The sequence below is a fragment of the Dermacentor albipictus genome, chromosome 5 (genome assembly GCF_038994185.2).
Source record: "Dermacentor albipictus isolate Rhodes 1998 colony chromosome 5, USDA_Dalb.pri_finalv2, whole genome shotgun sequence".
NCBI lineage: Eukaryota > Metazoa > Arthropoda > Arachnida > Ixodida > Ixodidae > Dermacentor > Dermacentor albipictus.
Genome location: NC_091825.1, coordinates 126440103 through 126453367, shown reverse-complemented (window position 1 = coordinate 126453367; position 13265 = coordinate 126440103). Strand labels below are relative to the sequence as shown.

Sequence of the window (13265 nt, the reverse complement as noted above, 5' to 3'; positions counted from 1 at the left end):
GACTACTTCTATTAACAGTTACCCGAATTAGTATTTTGGGCCTCACTAAGCTAATGATGTTTCATAATTGTTCTCTTATTCACATTACTTGCCTGGGCCAGGTAACCAAAATAAACAATGCCACCACATGAATGTGTGTTTGCATGCAAACTGCTAAAGTGGCGGTCAATTTCGCGTTGACTACTGCTGTTTCACCTACAATGGCTACGACATAGCTGCGGTTTGAAGTGCAGATGCTGAAGGTGCCTTTCAAGCATACCCCGATGACTGTTATTTCATGGTGTACTTGATGTACACAAACGTGTACAGCTATTATAAAAATTAAAATAGCATTACAACATTGGCTCATGTCATTTAGAACATACTCAAAAATTTTTAGAAGTGGAAACAAAGTTTCCACTTACCATATGCTCATCGGATACAAAGGCTCAACTCTTTGTATCCCAGCTGCAACACATGTTGCCATTAGGAAGAGCTGCACCACAACTTCTGTGCTGTAGTTGGACCCCACTGAAACACGTGTTACATCAGTGCTTTGATACAGCCACACAGATTGCACAACCTGAGGAGCAGTTACCCGCCGTGATTGCTTAGTGTTTGTGGTGTTTGGCTGCTAAGCATGTGGCTACGGGATCGACTGCCAGCCACAGCGGCTGCATGCAGAGGAAGATGATTTACGTATGTAACAGTTACTCATCCCTTGAAATGTGAATGACCCAAACCTTCGCGAGCATATCAGTCGCAACCATCCAGCAGCACAAGTGGGAACACTTGTGCTATCACAAACGAAAACAAGTAGAATAGTACCACCGTCTCAGCTGGTTTGTTGTGATTACCTTGCCTGCAAGTTTCTTGTTTATATTGGATAGGCTTCCTACTTCCTACAAATAGCTTGTATACATATTTGACCTGCACCACAAAGAGCTGATGTGACAAAAATGTGTACACCGTAGTGTTATGTTGCTTTTCATGGTGTCTCAGTTTACTTAATACAGTTTTGAATTTACAGATTGCTTCACATGTTTATAGCTAAACACCACTGAAAACTACTTGCATTGTGACTGCGAGGTCACAACACGAGGATTTGTGTGGTATCCCTCCTGTTCGTCGGTGTGTCCTTGCACTATAAATGTAAAATGTCACACCTGCAAACCTGAGCATCCACCCTTACATTTCAAACACTTTTTTGAATGCTCGGCAGTTATGCTTACAAGCACATTGTGACAGCAAATCTACACCACCTTAATTTAAGTGCGATGTAAAGGATTGTTTGTGCATATCCAAGCTGTTCTAGCGTGCCTACAGGGATACAGCATTGTCCAGTGGCACCGTATAGTTCAGGCGTAACAGTGAACTAGTAAACAAAACGGCTGATAATACTAAGCTGACCCATATGTAGGAGCATTATTTTTATCTAACCCACACGCAAAGTTTCTTTCAGTGTACTGAATAACCGCAGCTTTGATTTACCAAGTTATATTACTGCACACAAAGAGCGCTGAAGCAAAGTCTGTACAATGGTGAGAAATGTGCCAAGGAATGAAAGATTACTTGTGATGTGTGGATTTGAATAGCAGATGTGAATGCATACCCAATTCACCAGTATGCATGTTTTCTTTTGGAACAATTTTACATTTGGCACAGAGGCTGAGCCACTGCGGCCTCTTGACTGCAAATTTCTGTGCTCTCACAGTGCTAATGGGAGTATCGTTCATTTGGCTACCCAAATAGTGTATAGGTAATAGAGCACTACAATCTTTCAGTTTTACGCAGAACACCTTGTGCATTATTCACAAAACTGAACCTAAGGAACTATTCGCTGGTTTGTTATGGAAATAAAAAAATGACAAAGAATGTTTCCTCGCTTTTTGTGTGGCCCTGTCTTCTGCCCTACGCACCTTCATTTCATTGTCATGTGCATGTTAAAACAGCAACTAAGTAAGAAAGACAAACACAAAACTACTAACTACATCAACCTTTTCACACCACAAGAGGTCACTGAGCTCACTGCTAAGCTACACTTGATAATGTCGGTTTGCTCTCAAATAAATACAGGCACTAGCCAGCTGTTTATGTTACGCTATGCATTTTTCATTTTCCTAAAATATGGCTGTGCATGAGCTAGCAAGGTTGTTACTACATAAATACATAAACAACATGCAGCTCATGCCCAACTAACTCATATAACCTGATTAGAGCTTATTTTTTATAAGTAGAGTAATCAAAATAGAACACGCATGTATGATGCCGACAGTATCAAACAATCTCGAATCGAATATCCTTGTTTGGTGCCATGGGTGAGAGAGGGAGCATGCCTGTCAAGGTACTGCTTAATTTTGTGTGCTTTGGTAATGTTTGTACATTGTTGAAATGTTAAATTAGGTATGTTAAGTAGTAAGCTGGCAACATATTGGGTAGCCAGGCTGGCAAGAAAGAATGCAATTGTTTGATTTCACTCAAAATAAGTTTTCCTATCAGCAATGTAAATTATATGCTTTCAAATAAGTACTCCCCTTGGAAACATATCTCATGAGTATGCATATATCTGCATAAGGTCACCGCTATACATACATATTGCTTTAAGCCAGTCATAATGAATTGTAGATTCACTGCTTAACCTTCAATTCCTTGCTGCATGAAGTTAACCACTTATGCATAACTTTTTTTTTTGCACACGGTGAGAACTTCAGTCATCGCTGAGCAAATAATTTAAGGAAAATGCATTCCATGAATCCAACTGCTTTAAGCACTCTCTTAAAATTGGCAGAGTGAAAAAAAAAAAAGCACGAGCAAGCGTGTCAGCAAGCTGTACTCGGAGCCTCACACGCGTGCTCAGTGGTAAAAAGGTGCGTCTTGGCGACCTACGCAAATGCATTCCGCGACAGATGTGCGTGCGTTCCGTATTCTTGCAAGCTGTCACTAGCACTACAGAAACCGCGCCACCGCGCTTCCGGCGACACTCTCAGTTTCGCGTGACGTAGAACGCATCACGTTGGATAATTAGAGATGTTTTGTTCAACCAGCCAAGGCAGCGTGCACTGAAAGTAATCATCCGAGAATACGTCGCGTGCTGCGACGTGATGCGATTGCAATACATCTGTAAAAGGTGGCGCAGATAAGACGACTGTGCAATGTTTCGAAGAAGGATGACGGTGCCAATGCAACACATACGGCATGCAGAACAGAATGTGGCAGCCTGGAGTCGCATTTTCGCCGGAACGCGGAAAATTGAAATCACATATGCAAAAATATGCCAGTGTCGTCTGCTGTCAAAGGTCGTTGCCAACCTTGAACACCTTTGCTCCGCCGAACGGTTGCCAGCTGTCAACAGACCGCGTCGCCCAATAGGAGTGCGCGTGCGTTCCGCTCGTGCGGATTGAGCGTGCATCGAATTTTGCGACACCTTCCGCTTTTCGGGCTTCCGCTCGCGACCGGACGAGGGCGGAACGGACGGGCGGAGCGACCATGTACGGGCCCTGAGCGCGCTAAATCACGCGCACTTCTGGAGAAAACAGCTGCTCCGCGGACAACCCGCGCTATACGGCTGTGCGTGGATGCATGCAGAATCCAACACTTGGACACGAGCGTTGTGGCGCGCTTCAGCCAACGTCTGGAATAATACGGTGACGGGTGCCTGAACCCCTCCCAGATGCGGAATAATAGGCAATAACGGTCTCATTGAATAATGAAAGGGCAACTCCGGCGATTTTTCGAGCTCAGCGAATCTAAACAAAAATTTTACTACGTGTTCTGTTTTGACACTCTTGATCATTTTTGTGCCTAACGGTATACGACTGAAAGTTCTGTTTTTCTTTTTAGTTTCCCTTAAAATAACTTTGAAGGATTGCCACATACATGCTCCCGGCTCGTGCATCCGAATGTATGAACATTTACCGACCAGCCTTTGCTTGCTGACGTCAGCGCCTACTAACAGACGAGGATGACCGAGGAGCGGGTGCTTGCCAAGTAGTCATATTGCGCAAACGCGAGTAGATGCAAGAACCGTGTCTTCGGCCTCCATTAGGACGACTGTGTGTTTAAGCACACCTACTTTTTCGTGGTATAGCATATTCAGCGGCTTCGTTGTTTTTCGCAAGTTGCTTATACTTGAACTTGGCGGTAACCTTCAGGCTGGCGAAGCCAAACTATACGGTAGGCACTTGGAGAACGACGCTGTACCAACGCTCTACTCGTTTACAAAGGTGGGCACTGACGTCATCATAAGGGGCGTCTCCAAGCTGTCCTGTTCACTTTCGGTTACGTACCTTGCTTTTCGAATATTTAAAATGTTTCCATGTTTCCGAGCTGATTGGCGCACTATAACCTGTGGCAGGGAGGACCTGTGCATTTACCCACTTATCTTAACGCCGGGGTTGCCCTTTGAATATGAGGCATCAGACTGTTGCGCGCTCCAACCGTGTTTTATTTCGTCTTTCTTTGGCGTGTCGCATTAGCTTTAGCTGCTTTCTGACATTTCCCGTAAATTAAGTTGGCTTCGTGCTTGTGATCGCATTCACTGCATTTTGTATTTTCGCGTAAGAGGCACAGAATTATCGTGTTTCGACGGCTAACTGGGCTTTAGGGGTTGTTGGCGATAGAGACGTATGATTACAGCGAAAAAAAGGAGGAGAAAGAAAATCTCAGTATTTTTTGGTTGGCTGAAGACGTAAGGGATGCATAAAGAATGGATTAGGAAGAAAATCTGCTGGATATATGGAACTGTTTAGAAGTTCGAAAGTGGTGTAGAGTGGCGCGCTGCCATCTCGTTCGCATCCTTGTGATGTAAGAATGTTCTCGCAACAGTGCGAGATTGTATAATTTCCTGTACTGTAAACGTGCTGGTGTTTTTCTTTTTTTTTTCCAAATTTTCCGTGAACTGTTTGCAAGTGATCTATCCAATGAGCTTCGGCCGTGCTTGGGTGGGGGGGGGGGGGGGGGGGGTGTCGCAAGATCCGTGAGACGTGCGTTTGAAGGAGACGACGTCGTCGACCGGAGGTGTTTTATACCGGCAGAGGCTTCCAAACTGCCAGCCTTTCCTTCTCGCTCTCTGGAAATCGAAACGTGCTCAGTGTGCCGCGGCGGCCGCCGTGAATGCCCGCAAAGGTCGTTCACCTTGTGCCGCCTTTTCAGCCGGCGCGCTTTATTTGTCTACTTTGTTCAAGAACCGCGGCACGAAAAAAGAAAGGAAGAGAGAAGTGGCAGACCGTCGTGCAGTTTGAAGAAATACAATACGTACGTTGTGAACGACATTCCTGAAGTTGTGCGTGCCATTGACGGCAGCGGTTGTGTACACACGCGCGAGCAAACTGTCGCACGACGCACGGCTATCGTAAACTATTGACCAAAAAAAAAAGTAATAGAAAAGGCCGCTCCTATCATTGTGGCGACGCCGCCGTGAAGTTGCCGCACTAGTTCGCTGTTGCGTCGCGGATTTTGCCGGCTTCTTCTCTGGTCTTGTTAATTTTTTTTTTATCTGCAAAGGCGGACCACAGTGTATTCTGAAGAAAGGAGCCAAAGCCTTAGCGAGTTTCAAGAACTTTTCCTGCACCATTACAGCCCAAATACGCGAGAAAAAATATCTGAAATTTGTGACGTCACACTGACGTACGTGCGGGAGCTGATGCTTCGGCGCGAAAGTTAAAGAATGGAATTTTGACCTTCATTTCCTATTCTAATTATAAACCGATTACCGAGAAGTGAACGCAAATAAAGTTCTTAAATAATACTTTATCGGGATTTCGAGAAGCACGACCTCCCAATATCGTATCCAATACCGAATATGTTCTTTTTCTAAACAAATTACCATATGGAGGTTTCCAGTAAGGAGGAAAATAAGGAAAGAAATTACATGATGTGATTTATAGGTTGCGCGTCAATTGAGAGGCTTGTAAATCGTAAAAAAAAACAAAAAAAACCCCGGAAAGGTAAATGTATATGTTGCTTCAATGACTACTACGGTAATGTCTTAAATACCACTTACGTCGTTTTTTCCCCCCGCATACCACAACAGCTGTCGTCTTCCCTTTTAGTACCCGAACAGAAACGAATATTCGTGGACTTCGAAAAGCGAACTCTCGAATCGAATAGCACAATATTTGTATTCGAAATTGCGAATATTGGCGCACACCTACTTTATCAATCTGCTTTATTGCTTAAGTAACACTCAATCAATTTGGACCGATAAACTATTCTTTAAAACCGCTTTTTTTTAATGTCGTGGTGCTCATTATTGGGATACAAAATGAAGGTCCGAGTTACATTTTTCGCAATTCGCTCATAAACCCCAGAGCAAGTACATTAGAGCGACGTCATGCATCTCAAAGAATTTTGTTTTTTTCGTACTTGGGTGCCTGCGACTCGGCAAAAGTTCTTGAAATTCGGCCAGTTCACTCTTTGGCTCATATAGAGTACAACGTAGCCCATCTTTGCCAGTTAATATTCAACTAGGCCTGAGTAGCCGCAGTCAAAATCCATGACGTCCCATCGAGCTGGTGGGTCTTTCTGGTGGACCGATCCTTTCTTTTTGCTTCTTTTCTTACTTAAATATACCAAGTCTCCTTGCGCTGATAGTGTTCCTTTTTTTTTGTATGCATTGTGGAAGGGTAACCTACGGATACATTCCGAATTATTTTTCTTTTTAAGTGTTTCTTTGATGACGTACGCGTCGCGTCGTAATGTCAGTTTAATTGTCTGGAACCCGGAAGGGACGGCGCATTCTTCTGCGGCGCCTCCCAAGAATAGCCTCTTATCTCGGAACGCTTCTTCGGAGTCTGTTCTGTACGAGCCGCCGCGTTATGTTCCGGGTCGGCCTGTAGCCGTGCCTCTCTTCCGAAAGCGGGGACCGAGCCGAGCCAAGCCGAGCCCCTCCGGCGACTGACGAGATCCTGCTTGGTCCGCCGTGATGTTTTTAATGCGACAGGAAAACGAGGGCACGGAGGCGTGTGTGCGACCTTGCGCGGATGACCATCGTGCGTGCACAATCCGTGTATGGGAGACGTCGGCGGTAGCAAGCGCGAACAACAACAACAACAACAACAACAACAACAACAATAACAAAAAGTTGCGTTCATCTCGGGGGCGCGCCTCATGGGTATTAGAAGTTGAACCCACAGGTGCCTGAATTTCCCGGGCGCGCCACCCCCGGCAAAACTTTCGCTCGGTATGTGACGGCGCACCGTTAACTAAAGGCGATGTACTGAAGCAAGGTTTGGGTGCGGGCATAGGTGGCAGCGCTTGTCTTAGTCGTTCTTTCGGTCCCTTGACCTTGTATGCGCTGTAAGTGATGTTTGAAGTAACGGCGATATTCTGGTGGGTTTTATGCTTCTTCAGGCAGTTACGGCGGTGACGAGGAAAACGCGAGAGAGGAGTGCACCGCCGAAATAAGTGCGTGGGGAAAAAGAAAAAGAAAAAAAGCTGGGCATTTGGTATTGAGAGTGTAAAGAAGACAATGGTGTTCATTAGCAGACACATGTCACAGGGCTGCTTTGTGCTGCCGAGGTTCGGTAGCCTCTCTCTTTGTTTCTTTTCTTTTGAGAGCAAAGTGTACGAAACTAAAGAAATAGACCCCCCCAGTGCGTGCCGGTTGGAGTTTAACGAGCGCACTTGTGTATATGCGCGCTCGCGTGTGTGCCAACGTTACTAATCTAGCAACGTTGCGTGTGAGCGTGCGGTTGGGTGTGTGTGAGGGGGAGGAGGGGGAGGGGGGTGATTGCGTTGATGCAACGCAGTAAACGCCTCTGTAGCTGTCGGCAAGAAGGGGGTGTTGAGCGCGTTGTCATATTGGTCAGGTGCGAAAAATTTTCTGTGGTTCGAAATCTTGTAAGGACAAACGAGGCTGTCGTTATTATTATTATTATTTTTTCGTTTGCTTCCAAGGCACAAGCGGCGCCAAATGCTGCCAATATTTTCCCGTAACTATACTTGGCTTCAATGCGTCGCCTCCTTTCTACACGCCCATGGCGTTTGTGCGCATAGCGCTCTCTACGCCGCTCCTCACTTTGTCAAGAGCGCCCCTGACCGATTGGACTGACCTCGCGTTCGTTGTATAGGCTGCATTCGTGCCAACCGTCCGGGATGTTTAGACAGCGAAGCGCGCTGGATCGTTATAAGGGCGCCTCCTATAGCGCGTGCATGTAGTACGTACGATGCATGTTTGAAACTGGGGCGGGGTTGGGGGGGGGGGGGAGAGGGAGCGAGCGAGCGTGAAGGGGAAGGGGCTGCGGAAGAGGGCCACGCTCTCGGGCGGTGACATGTTGAGGTATATATGCAAAGTACCCGCGGCTCCTTTTTGGGAACACCCGTATTGCGAGACTGTGGCGCCGTGTAAGGTCCATGTGAGATGCCGCGTATCCTCCAGCGTCTCCTCCGACATCGGCGGGTGCGCTCCGATTCCTGAGGCCATGCCTCTGGCGGTGCGCATTTCCGAGGGGGCTACCTCAGGGCGCTGCTGCTGCCGTCTGCCGGTTTTGCGCCGTGAACTGCTGCCTTTTTTCTTTGGGCATTTGCGGAGCTGTGGATCCTTTCGTCGATGCTCGCGGTGGCAGGAATGCGACTGCTACACCAGAACACTTCCGGTCGCACGATTCTATCGGTCGACGTTGTCGTGAATCTGTTTTGCGCATTACTCTATACCGCACCGTACCGTATGCTGAATGAATGAGTGTTCAGTAGTATAGGATGGCGCTATAGTCATCGGTGGGGCGCATGAACCAATTAAAGGAACATATTTGACTGCGCAGACCGGCTTTGACGACAAAGGTCGCCTCCGCCTGCTGGAATGCGATAAAGGTCGTATTACAGCCTTTATTGGGCATATAGAGGCCTGCAGGTTTGTCTCTAATCAGCGGATACGCCTGCAAATCGGCGACCTCGGCCGAATTTAACCCTTTTAGATGTCGGTTAATTCTGTTAATTGAAAACTTATTTCACTGCATTTCTTACTTCTTCAGAATCATAAAAAGCATATAAGAATTTTGAATTCTTTTAGTGAGTTTTGTCAGGTCTACAGAATGTGGACTCCATGTGAAAAACCATGACAGAAACATCATATGTGAAAACATTAGCTATTTCATGTCTAGCAGGATTGAAAAGCACCTATCCAGCCACTTGAAAATAATGCCTGGTGGAAAACGTTGTGAAAAAAACAACGAAAGAAGTCAACCTGCTACAAACGACATACTGACACCGATAAAAAATACCCAGCTGCCTACCTTCTCACTCGTTCTATTAAAACATTTACTAAAACATTCTGCACCTGTTATTCAAACTTGCAAACTTACAGCGCTATTCTAATCAGAAGTGTTTCAAGTTGTACGCAACACAATTTAAATATTTTTACTTTCATCAATGCTTTTGTTGTTGATGCAACACCTTGGTGCATACAATTGTGTACGCAGCGCCTGAAAGGGTTAAAAAAAATTGAATTGTGGAATTCTACCACAACATGGCTCACGGGTTCCTACCAAGTTCCCCACAGTAAGAAAACTCTACGTTTGCCCAGATGTTAATCTTTCGATATACGTCGAACGCTATGTGTAACGCGCTCTGGACAAAAATTGCATTGTCGCGGTATTTCTTTCTTTTTCTCATTTTATCTTCGAAACTCGCAATGCTCCCATATCTCTCTGGGTCACAGAGAATGCTTGCGCGATATCTCACTACGACAGCGTGTGTAATGCTTTTGGAACGTGCGCTTGCTCTTCACATACCGCAAACGCCTTTGGAAACAACATCGAACGAACAGTCGCATTATCTTTTTAAAAGGGGCCCTAATGAGAATGAGGTCAAGCTATTATAGTACATTGGTTGGTTGCACAACTAGATTTGCAAGCAGCAAAAATTGCAAAAAGAAAAAAAAAATCCAGGTAGCGACTTCACCTTGCAAACCCTGCACCAGCCATAGGCAGCAGCTCTTGGTGCCGTCATGTATTTTAGCATTAATCTGGCCGAGTCTAGCTAATCGTTTACAAATAAGAACAGTCGCGCTGCATTCGAAAAGAACTCATTTTCGCAACACTTGTGCAATTTTCCTGCACAGAAGCGCGCGAAAACTATTTGCGAAAAATACGTCACCTTTGCGTCATGTTTGCGGCGTCTGTGACGTCATATTGGCATCAGCAACCTAGCAGAATCGGCGCGTTGTTCGAGAAGCAAAATTTGGCTTTCTTATTTTGCGCTGAGCCAGTCTTTTGCCGCCGAAGAACTGCAGAAATAGTTCTCTGAGGGTCGGTATGCCTGTCCGAGGCTGATTTAGTATTTCTCTGTATCCTCAGCTTAGAGGGACAATGAAGGAAAATATTAAGTCGAGCTAGATTGAAAGATTAGGCATCTAATAATTTCGTCATGCGTAGCGAGAATAGAGCTTTAGTAAGTGTGAAAAGAGAAAAATGGAAAATTGGAGTGGCGCCACCTGTTGTGGACTCTAGTACCTTTCCTGTCACTTTAGTACTGACTCATTCACAAAGGGCACCATAGAATGGGAAATGTTTGTCTGTTAGACATTAGTCAAAGTAAGAAGAAAAAATCTCGGTGGCGCGAGCCATCGTCCCGTTTCAAATGGGACGCTCATAGCATCCATCCATACATCTATCGATCCTTCAATCCCATCTATCCATCCATAGAGTAAGAAAAAGATAGGAGGGCGCATACCGCAACGTGATTGAAGCCAGCCTGGTGGCCCAACTAGTGATCGAAAGTCGGAAAGCGCGGTTGGTTTTAGCAGTGTTCGTCAAAGCATTAAAGGACTCTGGTTTTAGTGTTTCCGCTCAGCAGGCAATGCCACGGCATAGCAGTCGAACAAGCGCGCACCGAATGAAAACTACTGGCTTATTTACTGGGAACCAAGCGCCTCAGCAAATCTCGATTCTTGCTCTATGATCTCGACGCAAGAGGTCACGTGTTGGACCACCGCTGTGGCTTCTCTTGCCAAGGCTGCCTGTGTGACACAGTGCTCCTTTCTATATTTTTCTTCCTCCATGCATCATCCATGCACCCACTTAAAGATTACGCCAACTCGTGCGCTGTGGCGCGGGCGGTTGAAATTGAGGAGCAGCAGCGACACCTGCGGCAGCTATTTTCTACGCAACAAAGTAACACATTGGCACACAAGAAACGATGACAGACTCCTAGACGAAGAATCTATCGACACAGTCGACTTAATATTTTCCTTTACTGTCCCTTTAAACCACGGTGAAACGTATCCTGAGCCTCAATTCATTGATATTACAAGGCACTCGTACACGCAGCCTTTTCCAGGCGACAAATAGTCTTGCATAAGTCATGGCTGCGTGCCTGACGCAAGAGCCAAAGGGAATTTAGCGCTGCCTTGATAGTAGCTGGCAGACGCCAGGTGTTGCGCGCTGGCGCCTTAGGTGTCCCCTTCCTTTCCGTTTGGTTGCTTGCTTGGGCACGGCTGCGTTCAGGAACATGTTTGGGCGATTGCGCATGATCGCTCGAACGAAGTGTGGCAGCAGCGTACAGGCGACACAAACCTACCCTTCGAAAGCAAGAGTCGTCTGTGACGCTTTCATGTTTTCTTTTTATTCTCTCTGATTTTACAGCACGTGCCAAATGATCGAGGTAACTGCGCCCACCGCGGCTAACGAGGTCGACTTGTTTGTTGTGAACAGTTCGTGTTCTGATATATCGTGATGGTATGAATCGGACGCTGAGAGACCGCATTTCGACCTCTACACGCAATGCGACAAACGGGTGGGGGGGGGGGGGGGGGGCGTTCTTCTATCATCTTTTCGCTCGGCAATAACGATGCACTCCAAGCAGTCCCGAAAGGGGTGGATCATCTGCCTGATCGATCACGTGCCGCTAAAGATCGCGCAGCGCTATCGTCGTGCGAAAAGAGGAGATCGTGCTCCAACCGTCCCCATACTCTAACCGATCTTCGTACTACGGTCTCGCGTCTTTTTGCGCGTGCAGGGCTGCTGGAAGTCTGCCGGTGCTGCTCGGACCGACGGTACCCCACACGGACTGCTCGTCCGGCGTGAGAGTGCGAGGCGAGGGCGAACACGAAGGTGCGCCGACGCGCGCGTGGTCGTGGGGGGCGTTGGGCGGGCAGCCCCGAACGCCTCCGGCGGCTGCGGCAGCATTCGTTCGTCGCGCGCGAGGGTTCTTGCCAAGGCCGCCGACTCGTGGGTCGTGCCGTGGGCGCGCCGCGCTCGGCCGACGCTCGGATCGCTGGCTCTGGCCGCCGTAAACCACGCACACCGCACTCTGCGTGTGTTTGTGCGGGCCGCCGCCGCCGCTGGGGCCTCCGCAAACACGCGCGAAATCCCCTCAATGGGCGCGCGGGTATTCCGGCGCGCCGCCGTTGCGTGCGTGGGGCAGACCAGCTGGCGGTGCGGTGATCCCTTCCTAATGAAACGATTTTCATGCACGCGCTTTGGTCGAGCGGCCGCCGGCAGTGCATCCCCCCAACACCCTTTAGAGAAATTGATCCCCCTCCCCCTTTTTTCCTCCTCCTCCTCCCTGAATGTGACGCGTCGTAGTAGAAAAAATGGCAGTCCGCCTCGTTTGCCGAGAGTTGTGGATCTACGACACAGCCTGCCATTTTGGAAAAACTGAATGTTATTGCCACTGGAAAGTTGGGTGAGTAGGTACATACATTCATAATGGTAAAAGCGCGAACGAAACGACGACGGAGTGAAAGGACACATGCGCGAGCGTTGACACACACAGAGACAGCGATCGTCCTGTGTCCTTTCACTGTCACCGTTTTGTTCGCGCTGTTACCATTATGAATGTTATTTATAGTCTGTTACGAAGGCGTGCACAGTTCCCGGAAACTGAAACTGAAGCCAGTGCTCAAGATGAAAGTAAGGAAATGGGTGCCTTCTGCTTGGAATAGTACCCATCAAGTGCGCAACAGTTGTCGCGTCATTGCGTTAGCTCTTGAGCTCTTGAAGCCCCTACACTTACTAATGCTGGCGTATCACCGATGGTTGACTTACTTATGAAAGTGCGCGTCATTACAGCCCAATTGCGGACTGTTCTTCTTAGTGTCTTTTCAGTTGTTGCCTTTTTTTGCTTTGTACATGACCATTCCTTCGACGTTTGTATAATTGTTTTGCCTCCCCCTTATGTAATACCCCACATGGGGCCCTTAAGGGAATAATAAATGATGATGATGATAATAAAGGCGCCCGGACTATGCATGGCATCCATGATGCGCACCGCACGATGCTTCTCGGAGGCCTGCTTTCGGGTGCACGTTCGCGGGTCGCCTGCGCCCTTCCTCGCGATTTAATGTGAGA

The 13265-nt window shown here is 47.3% G+C and overlaps 1 protein-coding gene across 3 annotated transcripts in view; it reads left to right on the top strand.

Annotated features, from left to right (window-relative positions):
* Positions 1-13265, top strand: part of LOC135913947 (patronin-like) — a 58227-nt gene that overhangs the window by 19598 nt on the left and 25364 nt on the right. The window contains exon 1 of one of the 3 annotated variants that reach the window (XM_070538864.1): positions 11554-11577. The exons of 1 other annotated variant lie outside the window; for it this stretch is intronic. In XM_070538864.1, coding sequence (XP_070394965.1) covers positions 11569-11577 — 9 coding nt within the window. In that variant the 5' untranslated portion in view covers positions 11554-11568. Of the gene's footprint in view, positions 1-11553; positions 11578-12462; positions 12601-13265 lie in introns of those variants that run through there. One more of the 3 variants, XM_065446647.2, reaches the window with a different exon arrangement.